This window comes from Ascaphus truei, chromosome 11 (assembly GCF_040206685.1).
Source record: "Ascaphus truei isolate aAscTru1 chromosome 11, aAscTru1.hap1, whole genome shotgun sequence".
Taxonomy (NCBI): Eukaryota; Metazoa; Chordata; class Amphibia; order Anura; family Ascaphidae; genus Ascaphus; species Ascaphus truei.
Window position 1 is genome coordinate 48,193,346 of NC_134493.1, and position 14,968 is coordinate 48,208,313.

A 14,968-nucleotide genomic window follows, 5' to 3' on the forward strand; every position below is an offset into this window, starting at 1 on the left:
GGTATTAAATACATGTTTTGTATTCTTATTAGTAAACCTATAGCATTGTTGACCAGTAATTTTATTGTTTTTGACCATTTCATATTGTCTCCCAAGAACGTACTCCAGAAGAAATTGAAAGGACAAAGCAGTTTTCCAAAGAAGTGGTTGACTTAGTGCGACATCAACCCCATTGCCGAATGCCATTTAATAAATTTATTCCGTCCTACCATCATCACTTTGGGCGCCAGTGCAAGCTCACATACTACGGTTTCACTAAGCTGCTTGATCTCTTTGAAGCCATACCAGATGTTTTACAAGTAAGTCATAGCAATCCATGTGTTGAAGGCGCATTGCGAATAAGTACTGCTCTGGCCTGTATGAAGCGAGACGCCCTGAATCTTGGTGGAGTGGGTAACTGGAGAATTGAAGCATGAATATTTTCTAGGTAGATAAACCCTACGCGGACAAAGGGGATGATGCATTATGGCAAATATGGAGCAACATTTACGCAATTGTCATTTTCGTCTTGGGTCTGTGTCTCTGTCGGTATTTTCCCAAAGCACATGCACATGGTGCAAGACTCATAGCAGAGTGCAGGCATGGGGGACAAGTTACATAATGCACATAACATCTTGTCACGGAGGAAATACATGGAACGTTGAAACCAGACTTGGCACACTTTGTTGTATAGAAACCTAGAATTTGACAGCAGATAAGAGGCACTGGGCCCACCAAGCCCATCCATTCTCCGATCTGCTGTCAACCCTCAGACCCCATTTGATCCTTGGATTTCTTTCGTATTTACGATAATCTTGTGTCCAAGACTTTTTTTTTTTTTCCCCCTTGCTGTATTGACTCCTACCATTGATGTTGGGAGGATATTGCACCACCCATTCCATGAAGTACTTCCTCACACGTCTCCTGTGCCGCCCACCCTCCTGTACTGTCGAAATACAGAAGTGTTTCCACAATCCTATTCCCTGTCTCCCTTCTCGCCTCTAAGCTGTACATACAAAGGTCTTATGGTCTTTCCTGATCAGTCCTATGCTGTTGGTCATGCACCATTTTAGTAACCCTTTGCACTATATCCAGTTTGTGTGCTGGTCTCCAGAGCGGATCACTGTACTCTACTTGAGGTGTTAAGGAATCTCGCCCTAATAATTGAACTTTTGTGGGGGAGGAGTCGAGGTAATGTGCAAATTGTACAGCAGTAAGAATCAATTAAAAAATTAAAAAAACAATTGTGGCAGAGACTCGGTAAGGATGGGAAGGTTTAAAAAGACATGTCCTACAGGTAGAACGGTGGAAAGGAAGAGAGGAGAAAATGGCGTTCTGTAATATTTTGGTTCTCCACTCCTCAAGAACTCCCCCCCACCCCCCAAACATGTCAGGTTTATAAGGATATTGCAGCTTACAGCACTGGTGGCTGTCGAGTAAATAAGCCTGTCACGGGAGACCAGGCAGTTTACACTTTTTTTTTTTTTACCAGGATCATTAATTGAGCAAAACAAGATAATGAAATAAATTGTGGTTTATTCACTTAAAATAGGCAAACACATAGTGGAACATAAAATACATAAGAAAGGCACACTGGGGGTCTGGGCTACAAAACTAGACTTTCTTAGTTGAAATGAACGAAAAACCAAAGTCTTTAGTTGACCGGGACTTAGCCCGAAATGTCCTGGAACGCAAATCTGCCTGAAGTTCCTGACGCCACCACGCTCTCTTTCCTCCAGAAATTACTTAACCGGGCGTTGGCTCCAAACGTCCTGGAACTAAATTCGGCTTGCAATCCTAGGCGCAACCGCTACGTTCCTTTTTTAAAACTTGGTCCCAAAAAGCTGGACTTAAAAAATATTTCGACTTGAAATTTCTGAAGCCGGCTCGCTGCTCTTTCTCCGAGAGCATCTTTTGGTACATTCAAATTTGCTGCTGCTGTTCTTGCGCTTTTGAATCTGATGTCCGGATTGGCAGCAAACCGGCTTCAGAAATTTCAAGTCGAAATGCTTTCTAAGTCAAGCTTTTTGGGACCAAGTTTTACAAAGGTAACGTAGCGGTCATGGCTAAGATTGCAAGCCGAGTTTAGTTCCCGGTCGTTTGGAGCCAACTCCCGGTGAAGTGATTTCAGCACCTCTGGAGGAAAGAGCGCGGTGGCGTCTGGAGCTACATGCCGATTTGAGTTCCAGGACATTTTGGGCTAAGTCCCGGTCAACTAAAGACTTTTATTTTGTTCAATTCAACTAGGATAGTCTAGTTTTGTAGCCCAGACCCCCAGTGTGTCTTTCTTACGTATTTTGTGTTCCACTGTGTTTGCCTATTTTAAGTTTTGCTCAATGAATGATCCTGGTAAAACAGTGGAAACTGCCTGGTCTCCTGTGACTTATTTTCTGGTGGCAGCAGTGGGATCATTGTGCTCGGTTTTAAAGTCCTGTGGGGTGACTGAACCACTAGTGCTGTAGCTTTAATATCCTTAAAACCTGACCTGTTTTGGGGGGTGGGGGTCAGGGGGGGGGGGGGTTTGAGGACTGGAGTGGAGAACCCCTGGTGTACAAACATTTTAGTTTGTAATGTATCTAATATTGTTGGGAAATGAAGTTGGCCTACTGTTGGTAAGATGCCTATCTTGAGGCTGTAATATCACTTGGTTTAATATTGCTCAGTCATGGCCCTCCTAGCCATTTCAGTGTCTTAAGTCTCTGCATTCCCAACATTGTAGGTCTTAGAATGTGGAGAGGAAAAGATTTTGACATTGACAGAGATGGAGCGTGTTAAAGCCTTAGCCGCACAGTTTGTTAAACTTCTACGCTCGCAAAAAGACAACGATCTTATTATGATGCCTGATTTACTTGCTGAATATAGCAAGACGTTTGGTTACACTCTGAGACTCCACGACTATGATGTCAGCTCTGTGCCAGCGTTGGTGCAAAAGCTTTGCCATGTTGTTAAGGTAACTTTAAATTCCCAGATTATACCTCACAGCATGCAGTTTATTTATAGTTTGCATCCAAGTCTTAAGGAAAAGTATATTTGGTTTATAATAGAGCGGGGGTGCTCCACTCCAGTCTTCAAGCTTCCCCCCCCCCCCCATCCCCCAACAGGTCATGTTTTCAGGATATCCCTGCTTCAGCACTGGTGGCTCAATCGGAGGCTCAGCCTTCGACTGAGCCACCTTTGCTAAAGCTGAGAGATCCTAAAAACCTCACCTGTTGAGGGAGGGGTGGGGGGGCTTGAGGATTGGAGTTGAGCACCGCTGCAATAGAGGATGAGTATGCATAGCACTTTGGGGCACATTGCTCCAGACAAGATCTGGCTTGCAATATACTGTTGAATTCTTAAATAAATCCATCTATCCACTATTCATTGCTTTACAGCTGTAGATGGTAAGACCTTAATTTTTTATACAGCCCTATAATCTGGGGTCTCCACGAGCTTGTAAATGGCACATCATGAAAAACTGTTTTCACAGCAGCTTTACCACTTGATACCTACTGGATTTAATTGGCAGACAAACAATGGGATATACGCAGTGAGAGAGAGAAACATATTGTTTTTGACACTAATTTGATTTTGTTGTAGCAAATAAAAATACCAATTATTGGCATAATCACATGTCTTTGGTCCACAAACCTGCCTTGTCCCATTCTCTTAGCACTCAATGCTTCTACTGCAGCTAGGGATTCTGGGTAATGGCATGTGAATAAGTAGTGTCACTTTTTTCATCTAATCTATTTAACATGGACCCCTATAAGCTTTTGCCTGCCGTATTAGTTTTTTAAGCACAGCTTGGTTTGAAGTGCAGAGCCAGTAACCCTTCCCACAGACCTCTGTTTTGACATTTTGGGTCTCATCAGTGTGAGGCTGGTTATACTGGCTTTGCAATGTGAAGCTGGTAGTGGCTAAAGCCAGACATTTGTAGTTGTGGTGCGTTGGTGACGAACCCGTCCCCTTTTTACTCGCCATACCTTTTTGATTTTGCATTCCTTCAACAATTCAGATCCAAATAGATCAACCTTTGCAAACTTGTTAGTGCATTTTGCTCGAAGTAGACTTCTGAAGCAGAAACAAGGGTGTCACTTCTACTTTAAAAGGCAATTACAGTAATGTGCAGAAGTCTCCTGTCTGTAATGTAGTTACAACGTAGGGGTTGTTTCTAAGTAATACTCAATCAGGTTACAGATACCGACGTTGGCAAGCAGATCCAGCTGATCAACAGGAAGTCCTTGCGTTCATTAACTGCACAACTTCTGATACTGATGATGTCTTGGGATGAATCCTTGTTCGTTACTGTTGATCAACTTCAAAACGTCTATGAATCTTTCCATGGTGTTCCTCTTAATCCATGTGAATATGGGTTTGTGTCCATGACTGAACTTTTGAAAAGCCTGCCTTACTTGGTTGAGGTATGTAGATCATTTGTAATCAATCAAGAACTGTGGTCGGTGGCATGTGATAGGAAGGAGGAAGGGTTTTTTAAAACGGTCATTGAACTCATAACCGCAATGTTATATTGTGACCTCAAAGCTTTTGGAAAATGAAGTTTGGATATGAAAAATAGAACTTTACTAATGGAAGGAACACCAAACTATTTATACAAACCAAGAGCATTCTGTTTTGCCTTTTTTATATATTTATTTATTTAACCCTTTCAGTAACAAGACCAGCTGGGGGATAACCATATTAAGTGGAGCCTAATATTTTTTTGTTTTGTCTTCCCATTTTTAACTGGTGTTTCCCAGCCATTATCCTTCGTAAGCTAAAGCTTCTCTGTAAAAGAGTTGAACAGTATATGTAAGTTTTTTGAGCAGTGACTGTCATTGTAGCAAGGAAACAGATGCTATACAACTAGAATAACTAACAAAACCATGGATGTACGGTCAGGAAATAACTGCCATTTTGCTTTTCTCCCAGGTGTACACAAGTCATTCTGGGGAAGACTCTGTGAAGCTGACGTCGCTGTACATGTTTGCAAAGAATGTGCGCTCCTTGTTGCATACTTACCACTATCAGCAGATCTTCTTGCACGAGTTCCCGACGGCATACAGCAAATACATTGGAGAAGTGCTGCAGCCCAAATTGTACGGATACAGCAATTTAGATGAGATCTTGGGAGCAATTCCACAGGTAGTTACTCTATGTAGGGTAAATCGCTTGACATGCATTGTATATTCGCAAGCAATTGTAAAGTTCTAAACCAGATCGGTATTTTGCAGGAAAAAATGTTGACCGGTTCATTTTGAAATGAACACTTCATATATGTCTTGCATGTACAGTATGGCATAACACGTTGTTTTGTGTTTTTGCCCTCTTTCTGACCAGGTGGTTTGGATAAAAGGACATGGTCACAAGAGAATTGTGGTCCTAAAAAATGATATGAAAAGTAAGTACAGTAAACAAATATTCCTATGAAGTGTGCAAATATCTGTGTATTGTATCCTAACACACATCTGACTCCAGTAATTGTAATTTGGGTCCTGTGAATGGAACATTTCCGCTTGCATTGCCTTATCAATCTCCTCTCCAACAGATGATCATTTAATCGTTCCAACAATTAAAAAAACATCAATAGTCTGTTTAGTGGGAGGCCTGACATAGGTGGACCATGGAACCTATGAATATAATTTGTTTAATTTTGACCTGCTATAGACTGCTAAAGTTATTTTGACATGCAATCTAGGTTTATTGAATGGTGAGTGTTTATGCAATTGGGATTAAATTGCATCTTCCAAAGCCGCGGTGAAGATTTTGTTCTCAATAGTACTGAAGTTGTACAAGTCCATAGTATGCCTTCCCATATGTATACTTAAATTGATCAAATTGGAACAATTTATCCTGTGATTTAAAAACAATAAAATAAAGGACCCTTCTGGTACTTTTGGGGGAGGTTCATTAACTTCCAATAATTATTGCCCTGTGTTAACTGCAAGTCAATGGTATTTAGTGGTTCTCTCACTTGATCCAGCATTACCAGAGGTTAATGCTGTGTTTTTCAAACAGAGTTCCTGGTAACCCTTGGGTTCCCCGGGCATCCCTAAAGGGTTCCATGTAATTTTCTCGTCATTTGAAAATGATCAAATACAGAAGAATTTACAATGCATCGGACCTCGGACGCACTATTGGAGAGGGTTGAGGTTTTTTACAATGCATCTGATCTCAGGTGCATTATTAGAGACGGTTGGGGTTCCTTAAATGCGTCTGATCACAGACACTAAAGAGGTTTGGGGGTTTCTCAGAATTTAACTTGGTGTCCCTTAACTAAAAAAGGTTGGAAACCACTGGCTTAGTGAATCCCAGCATTTATACCACTGCTTTACAGACAGGCCTTTTATCCCACATTGGCAAAGTTTGGTGTTGTAGACGCTCATTACTGTTATTCTTTCCAGGTTGTCACCAAATAGAAAAGGAACTCCTCTGTCTTACATCTCCCGTGGACCTCTTGTGTGGGCCAGTTCCTTCCTGCCTGCCATCCCCACAGCTGCACCCCGATCCCGTAGTCTTAGAGTCTGCTGACCTCATTCAGTTTGAAGAACATACTTATCTCTCTGGTGAGACACAAGTCTGATATGTAAATGCAACAACACATTTGTTACTAATCCTATTAATATAATGTTAACTTTCTCAAATATGCCAAGGACGTTGATTGCGTTTGTCCCCTTTAGCACAATGCCGGATTTACGCAGCCCCAAGGCATACACTTTTGAAGTGTTGCATATAGTTCAGTTTATGTTGGTAGCAAAATCTTTCCATTTTTCATCTAAACCTTGCCACTAACCAATTGGTACACGTAATGATCTTTTCCCCCATCACGGCTTCAAAAAGTAACCCTTTAATAACTTTTTTTTAGAGAGGTGCTTGCTAGATTTGATGGTTCCAGTAGGCATCAGACCATAGGTACAGGTGCAGTTGCTCCTGCACTTCTGTTTTTGATTGATTTATTTTACTCGGGAGTTATTTAAATAAATGAACCAGTACTGGGCTAATTATGGTTATTTTGGCTCACCTATTTTTATTTTATCACACAGATTTGGTGCTTTTAACAGAAGAAACACAGAACATCTCTTTAACTAATGGAGCCCTGAACGGCGGTTTTGCGTCGTCCATAGATGTAGACCAGAATGTGGAGCCTTCCCTTCAAGTCTCTGAACGATTAGAAACCAAGCTCACCAAGGAATCATTAGACAGCCCAGTTAGGAAACAGAACAGAAGCAGAGTGAAACTGGCAGCAAACTTCTCATTTGCACCTGTAACGAAACTTTAAACTTTTTTTATTTTTATTTTCTGTACAGCGGTCTAAACAATAAGGGCACACACATTTATTAGTTCCAGCGAAAGTAAAATGCAGCTTTTTAATAAGCAATGGCACTTCTATACAAGCCCCCTGCATTAATGGTACCATACCTTGTACTGAAGATGCGTCTTCGAAAGCTTTTATTTTTGCGATACAAAGGTATGATTTTGTGACAGCGTTTTACAGGTTTCCGCAAATGAAATGATCTGTGAAAGGAAAATCATTGACGAACAAATGAATTGGATTTTATTTCCTTGAAGCCTCATCAGTGTTGTAATCCCTAATTGTAGTGTGTTTTTTGTATAATGAATTGTTTACAGATGACATTTCAGGCGTTATTAATCTAAAAGCATGTTCTGTCTGCAAGGCATGTCGGTTTTAACCCTTCAGACCTCGAGGGGCTCACTTGTTTTATGATCTGTGAAGAAAATTCTGTACTTTGAGTTGTCGCTTGCTTTTTGCAATACAGTAAAGGCACTGCAGGAGTTTAAATTACCATGCCATAATTGCACCTTTCTTTTAAGGGGAAAGGGGTGCAGTAACAAAAAGCTTGTAACTGTTTGTTACGAAGGACGTATTTCAGGTGACTTGTAACAGCTGTGAATCCTTATGTACAGATATATGTAGAAGAGTGGCTTTGCCCAGTTAGTTTTAAGATGTGAAAATGTATTTATATTTTCATTTGCACTGAGGAACTGTCTATTACGTCTAGGAGCACGACAGCTTCCCTTATGTTCTATTCCAGTTTAAACATGGGTTGGGTTATTGAAGTAAAGGTCTTGTTCAGTTTGGTATTGTACAGGAAGATAAAAACACTTGACGGTGTCTTGGCAGGATAGAACATTTCACACAAGGAAAGTTTCCTGACTTTATATACAATAATATGCATTGAATGCATAAATCATGGATGAAGGAGCCATAAAGTTGTAGTGCTGTCAGCTTCAGTAGATGTTGCCATTTCCAGTGAAAAGGAAGGGTCATCTACAAGTGGAAATGCCAAGGTTGTCCTGCTTCACTTTGCTTGGGATTGCTTTTTAAGACAGTTGAGTAAATGGCGAAGCATACGGTTTGGGGGGGATGGCCTTGTTTTTTTTAACTGTAAATGTTTTTATTCTGATTGCGTTCCTTTTTGGATTTTGGAAGCTTTGTCCGTTTTGAAGACGTTCAAGATGGCTTTTGGAAAAAAGGCCAGACTTGATACTAGGAAAAACCAGTGGAATTGCCTTCCTTTTGGTTGACTGAGTTGATACTTGGTGACAGAAGGCCACCTTCTCCTTCTGGGTTAATTTGGCACTTACAATGGGTTGTATTTGCCAGGTGAGTGATGGTTTCTGGTAGAACCTATTTTAAAAGGTCCTACGCTTGTTTTTTTCAGTTTGGGTTCTTTGCAATGTGCTAGAAAGATAGAAAATGGACTCCGATTCCATAGCCATCAAAACCAAAATGCTTTTACATAAATGGCTATAAGAAATAATTTTACCTCTTGGATTTTGCACAAGAATCTTTTAACTGTGGCTGCTTCAGACCGATTAAAATTTGTAGCTACTGTGTAGACACAGGAAAAACACTACGACGTTTTTTTTCTGCACATTGAAGCACACAGGAGTCCTTACCAAAGGCATTTCATCTCCAAACATGGTGGCAGTACAAAACGTGAAATCCAGGATAATTTGTTTTAGAATGCTTTTAAAAATGTAAAAATCGAGAGTTTAGTGTGTAAACACCTATTGTAACCTTTATACATGGGATTTTTCATAAGGCCAACACGAAACAAAAATGTCATCATGTGTGTAAATACAATAGTAGAATAATTTTCTCTTTTTCATGGCATGTAACTGCAAATCACCTGAAATACTTTGTTGAAACACGCTCTTGTTGTACAAAGCGATTAAAAGAACTCTGCACTGTTGAGCATAAAGGTTATACTTGTAATGATGGTCTGTATAGATTTTATTTTTTTCCTCTCGGAATCATTTACTTGCAACCAGCTCGTTTGAGAAATAAAATGGGACGTTCTTGTACCGTATGGCTGTTGGCATACATACCGTAATATAGAAAAATACATTTCATGAATATATATATTTTTTTCTTTAAACTCTCGGCTTGAAGAAGTAAGAGGCTGATTAGAAACATATTAGGAACAATAAAATGTTAATTTGTAGATTTAAAAATAAAAATGTTAATGTTACACCTTCTTGTGGAGGCTTGGAAGTTGTTGGGGCTTAAAATTATGCACTGTTCTTTTTCTGTTCATTTGAACATCGTCTCAAATGCTGGTTTTTGTGTTTTTGGGACCAAACAGTTGTGTGTCAATAAAAGTTACTTGCAAGCATGTATTTTGTCACTGTTGCTGTTTACATGTACAGGCTCATAAGACCCTGCATTTTTTTTTTTTTTAGATTACAACTCTTTACATTACAACATATTCCAGCTTCAAATTGCAAAGCCGGTATAACCTGCCTCACACTGAGACCCAAAAGGTTTAAATATCTTTGAGGGTAGCTTTACATGCTATGAGCGTCTTTAACCCATGGTGTGCTGAAAACCTGTGTAATGTGGCTAGGAGACGCTGATGGGTGTCCATGTTAAAATGGATTTGAAGCAAAAGGTGACACACTGTGTGCTTATTTGCATGTCATCTCCCTGGCTGCAGTGGGAGCACTGTATGCTAACGGATAATGGGGAAAGGCAGGCAGACCTGTCAGACGTGACTGTGCTCACAAGTGATATTTTTATTTGCTGAACTCTACATTGAAATTAAATGTCTTCTCTCTCCATCTCTCCTATTGCCAGTACAAAAAGGAAATTAAGCCCTGCCCATTTGGGTAGGACACAACTTTTGAATCCGACTCCTTCAGCCCATATAAGACCCCATGCTCTCCTCATCACATGTCTTGTGTCCTATTGGTCAGGTGAGATAGGTTGGGGGAATGGGGCGAGAGAGAGGCTATCTACTCACAGGTTTGGTAAAGGTCGCCTTTGGGCTGGGCAAAGAAGATCTAACCCAAGTCCCCAGTTTTTGTGTTCTGTGGAAGGTGCAATCGGTGGGACCCCATGGAGGATGGGGTGGCATGCCGTAGGAAATTCCAAGTTCGGGCTTGTGCCAGGTGGGGTCACCGACTTTATATACAGCAATGCCCCGCTTCTCGGCGCCCCGCTTTTCGCTGATACGGCGACACCGAGAAGGGGGCCGCCATGTCTCCTCAGAGGTTGCGCATACGCAGAACTGGCTGTTGCCGGCGCGCGTGCGCAGAACGTAGGTTGCGCGTGCCGAACGGGATGCGCACAGCTGAAAATCGCCGGTTCCGCTTTCTAGCGATTTTCACTATACGCGGGCTCTTGGAACGGAACCCGCTGTATGCCCGGGGCCCTGCTGTACAATATAAAAAGTGTGCCCTCTGTATTTGTGGTATTCTGCAGCAAGCTATGCCGCTGCCCTCCTTTTTCACTAAAGAGGATTTTGCTGCGACTTTATTCAGGAGTGTAGAAGTCACCAGTATGGGAACAGGCCTGCAACATAGTATTCCAAAGGTAGTGTATGCCTTCCAGGATCTACATGGTAAAGATGCTCTGGAGTGTTCTTATGCTAAAAAGTGAAAGTGGGCAAAGCTTTCTTCTTACTTGCTGCTGCATGAGGCTTTCCTGTGTTTAGACCCATTAGCCAATTGATCTCGCGGAGTAATTTTTCATCCTTCCTGGGTGCCCCTGCGACGTGTCCAGCGATGCTGCGTTCCCCTTGTGGTTTGCACGTGGCCTGTTTTTTGTGTGTTCTTGGTCTCTTCTGCCTCCCTGAATGGGAACTGCTTTCATATGTTCCCATTTGTTTGGTGTGGGAAGGACAAAGAGAAAAGGGGTATTATTCTTACCGGGGGTTTTTTTTTCCTTCCTAGTTCCTCCATGCCAGGACTATTTATTTTATTTCCTTCTAGGCAACTAACGTAATGTCACTTATGTTAAAGTTTCCCTAATCTTAGTCTGATGGCTTTATTTCACATCAGAGGTTATGTCCTGGCTGTAGTGCCCATAGAGATGTATGCAGGCATGCGCTGCAGCTCTTGCCAACATGACAAGGTGTAGCGTGTTTGTTCTAGGAGATGCGGTCCCAGTTTACCTGTGACTGCTTTGAGGTAAAAAATAAATATAGGATTATAGTGAGGCTACTGTCGCCAATGACTGACATCACTTTTTTAAAAAGTTCCTTCCTGTTTGCAAATGAAGTTGCTTTTGCAAACTAGTGTACTGAATTTGATACTTTGCTTTTTTTTTTCTTCTTCTTCTTCTGAGCACTTCCAGTGTTTGTATCTGGCATTTTCTTGCCTAATTGCGGGATCCCTCGTATGGTATAAATTCACATCTGGCTTCTCCTTTTTTTTTTTAATTTTTTTTTTTCTTTTCAGATTTTCTATATTGAAGTGAAAACTACCTAACATGTAGCAGATGACTTTCTTCAATCTTGTCCATCTCTCTACATGGATATTAAGCTATTCTTTATTTTTTTTTCAGTGCCTAAATTTCACCTCTTGCTGGATTCCTGTCGGATTCCATCACAGCCAGAAGCGTTCCTAAATAGATGGTGCTTTTGAAAAAGTAATTTAACTGTTTCCTTTTTGCAGGACGGTCCCTATGTGCAGTATATTTGAATCAAACCATCTTTGAGGTGGTAAGTGTGCCCTTCATACATTTTCATCGGGCTATTTTCAGCCGTTTCAATTCTTTACAAACTTGCCAATGGAAATGCTTTAGAACCAACCATCGTAAAGGTCTTGCCGCAGCATTCAAATTACCATCACCTCGTTTTGGGGTTCACTAGTGTCTGTTATTAATGAGCGCCTACAGCTCTGTTTTTTCTGGGTTCTGTAAGAATGTTGAAACTACAGATGTAGCCCGATTTTTTACTTGACTCGGGGACGCAGCAGAAAAAGTGTGTAGCCTCTGTTATGGAATAAACGCGTAGAAGGTCACATTTGCTGTGGTTGGGTGGGAGAGCAGGACTGAGTGCGGTTCTGAACTACAAATGATTGTGGTGAAAAGCGGGAAGGAAAATAAAACTCAATATATGCAGAATAATGCAAAATTACATTGTTTTGCATTGTTTCATTTACTCTTTTTTTTGTTCTAATTTTTTGTCCTTTCTGTCAATTTTCTCTCTTTTTTTATTGTATCAATAATGGCAAAGTCCTTCCGGCGCCCAAGAGCATTGTAGGTCTGGAATTCCAGTCTTAGGCCGCAAGCAAACCCTTTCTATCACATATAACTAATTTTCTACGCTGCTAGAGGGGCCCGTAATATCTTGTATATAGGCAGGCAATAAAGTAAATCAGTCATTTTTCCATGACAAAGTTGGCACCGGGGACTATTTGCTGCTGGATGTTTTGCCAAGCAGGCAAGTTAACTTTAAAGGCTTTAGCTGTGTAGGGGGTTGATAGTTGTTTTTAGGTTGGGGTAAGGGGTTAAGGTTTTTAGGGTAGCGTTAGTATTGGGGTGTTAGGAAAAGGGGTAAGGTTGGAGGCTTTCCTTGGTGAAATTGAACAGTCCAACACTGTACACACACACACACACACACACACACACACACGTGGGCTCTGGAGCTGGACGTTATTAATTTTAACTTTGGGGACTCCCTGCTTCCCAAGATGCATACCTCCTGAAAGTGCTACCAGTTCCTTATGCAGGCTCGTGTCACTGGCCAAAAACCTCCACATGCTTCACCCAGCTTGGGATGCTACCGGCGGCATCTATAGTACGGAGATATGAATCCTAGAAAGCGGGGCTCCCCGGAGCTGCAATGAAGGCTCCGGAGACTCACTACTTTATACCTAGACGGAAACATTCACTGTAGGCGACACCACACTTCTTTTTAAACTTGGCATTTACAACTCCTAGTTTGTTGGAAGAGCAAGACAACAGCAGGGTGCGGTCACACAGAACGTTAGGTGGGTTACATCTGAAGGGAATTCTTAAGTGTTCTGTAATGGGCCATTTTAATGATGGAGACCCTTAAAATATCCTATTTGCTTTTGCTCACCTCTTAAATTATTCTGGGGGAAAGAAACACGCATTACTGATCACCAACAAATATTTATTTCATATTCCTTAGGAAGTAAAACATTGGTTTTCAGGGTTTTTATATAACAAGTTGAGAGGGACACAAAATATAATTACATTTCACACTTGTTAATATGGGTGAGTAGATTTCCTTTTTGTTACAAGATTTTATTATCTTTCACAAACATGAGGAAAAAGTCAAACTGCGTTCAATTGCTACAAATATAGAGGTTTTAAAGTGATGGCACATTTCCTTGTTTAGAAAACTGGGTGTGTTGAAGTGTGTGAAATTAATTCTGTTTGCTCTGGAAACCTAGCCCATGAATTTCAATGATAACTGTTGCCCTGGTTAATGTGCTCCTCTCCAAGCCCTCCCTCCATGAAATGATTGCAATGGGACGTTCTGTGAGGAGTCTGTCTGGGTTCCCCAGCCTTTCTTTACACTGTGTGTGAAATCACTCATGTTAAAGGTGCAATCTCACCTAGTCAACAGTTGCATTTTGTAGGTGCCTCTGAATGGGGAAGAGTTTTTCAATCAAGTTTGTTTTTCCCCCCTTATCCATGTCCTTTATCAGGGAACCAATACAGATACGGGGAGAGAGGGGGGGTTCTCTGGCTGTACAAGCACTTGGTGGTCACACAAAGGGAGTAGCCAGAGGACGTAAAACCCCCTCCCAAGTATAAGTAAAAAAAAATAATAATAATTAAATACTTCTAGGTGTCAATTACCCAGGTGAGACCCCTTAAACATGTCACTGGCATTAGTTTTATTTGGTTCTATGAGAGATTGCCCCTTTAAAAGACTATTTGAATTCAACTATGAACATGACTTGGAGAATAAAGAATTTCAACCTTCTCGTATATTGTGTTCTAGTTGTATGGTGCTTTATTTAGTTCTATATATAATAGAACTTCGGCATTCAGAACACAGCCTTTGATGTTACCAGGTTGTGTGTTGTCCCTAATTATACTTGCAGGTGTACAGTTTCTAAAAGGGGCATTCTCACTCAGGGCCAAGTAAACTAATGGCAGTGTTCTGTTCAATTTGGAAGTGTGATTGACACTTTAAACAAAAATAATGATCAGATGAGCAGAAGTATTTTAAATGGTCTTAATGTTTCCATTGTAACCAAATGCTTCAGAGGGTTCTACAAAGTTTATCTACCTTTAGTGATGATACTAAGATGCTGTATACAGGGAAAGTAATACACACTATTTTGTGTAAATTAAATGTGCTACCCTTACTGACCCCCCCCCTCTCCCCCCCTCCCCCCCTCTGCTGTTTGGCTATTAAGTATCAGATGGGATTAGAATGGGGAACTGTGACCTGCCAAGACATATAGACACCAATCACTTTTGTGTTAAATGAGGTTACAAATGTACTGAGTGGTCTAATGAGGTCACTAATAACTGGGGTGTACTAAAGGTGCTCGAGAGGGACTCGGTGAGTAAAGACACTGACCCTGTAAACAATGACACTGAGTTTGAATCCGGGGAACCGAGATCAAATCCCGGTGTCCGCGCCTTGTGACCTTGGTTAAGTCACTGTATCTCCCTGTGCCTCAGGCCCCAAAATCATAGTGTAAGCTCATCTGGGCAGGCACGGTCTGTTTAAAAAAAAAAAAAAGTGTTGGTGCCCACATGCCTGCTCCCCCC

General features: G+C 41.2%; 1 protein-coding gene across 18 annotated transcripts in view; it reads left to right on the forward strand.

Moving 5' to 3' along the window:
- MARF1 (meiosis regulator and mRNA stability factor 1) overlaps positions 1-9,601 on the forward strand; it is a 40,749-nt gene extending 31,148 nt beyond the window's left edge. For 17 of the 18 annotated variants that reach the window (XM_075566113.1, XM_075566111.1, XM_075566108.1 and 14 more), the window contains 7 exons: positions 97-299; positions 2,699-2,929; positions 4,152-4,382; positions 4,891-5,103; positions 5,299-5,359; positions 6,363-6,524; positions 7,002-9,601. In XM_075566113.1, coding sequence (XP_075422228.1) covers positions 97-299; positions 2,699-2,929; positions 4,152-4,382; positions 4,891-5,103; positions 5,299-5,359; positions 6,363-6,524; positions 7,002-7,237 — 1,337 coding nt within the window. In that variant the 3' untranslated portion in view covers positions 7,238-9,601. The remainder of the gene's footprint in view (positions 1-96; positions 300-2,698; positions 2,930-4,151; positions 4,383-4,890; positions 5,104-5,298; positions 5,360-6,362; positions 6,525-7,001) is intronic. The other variant, XM_075566116.1, reaches the window with a different exon arrangement.
- The last annotated feature ends 5,367 nt before the right edge of the window (positions 9,602-14,968 follow it).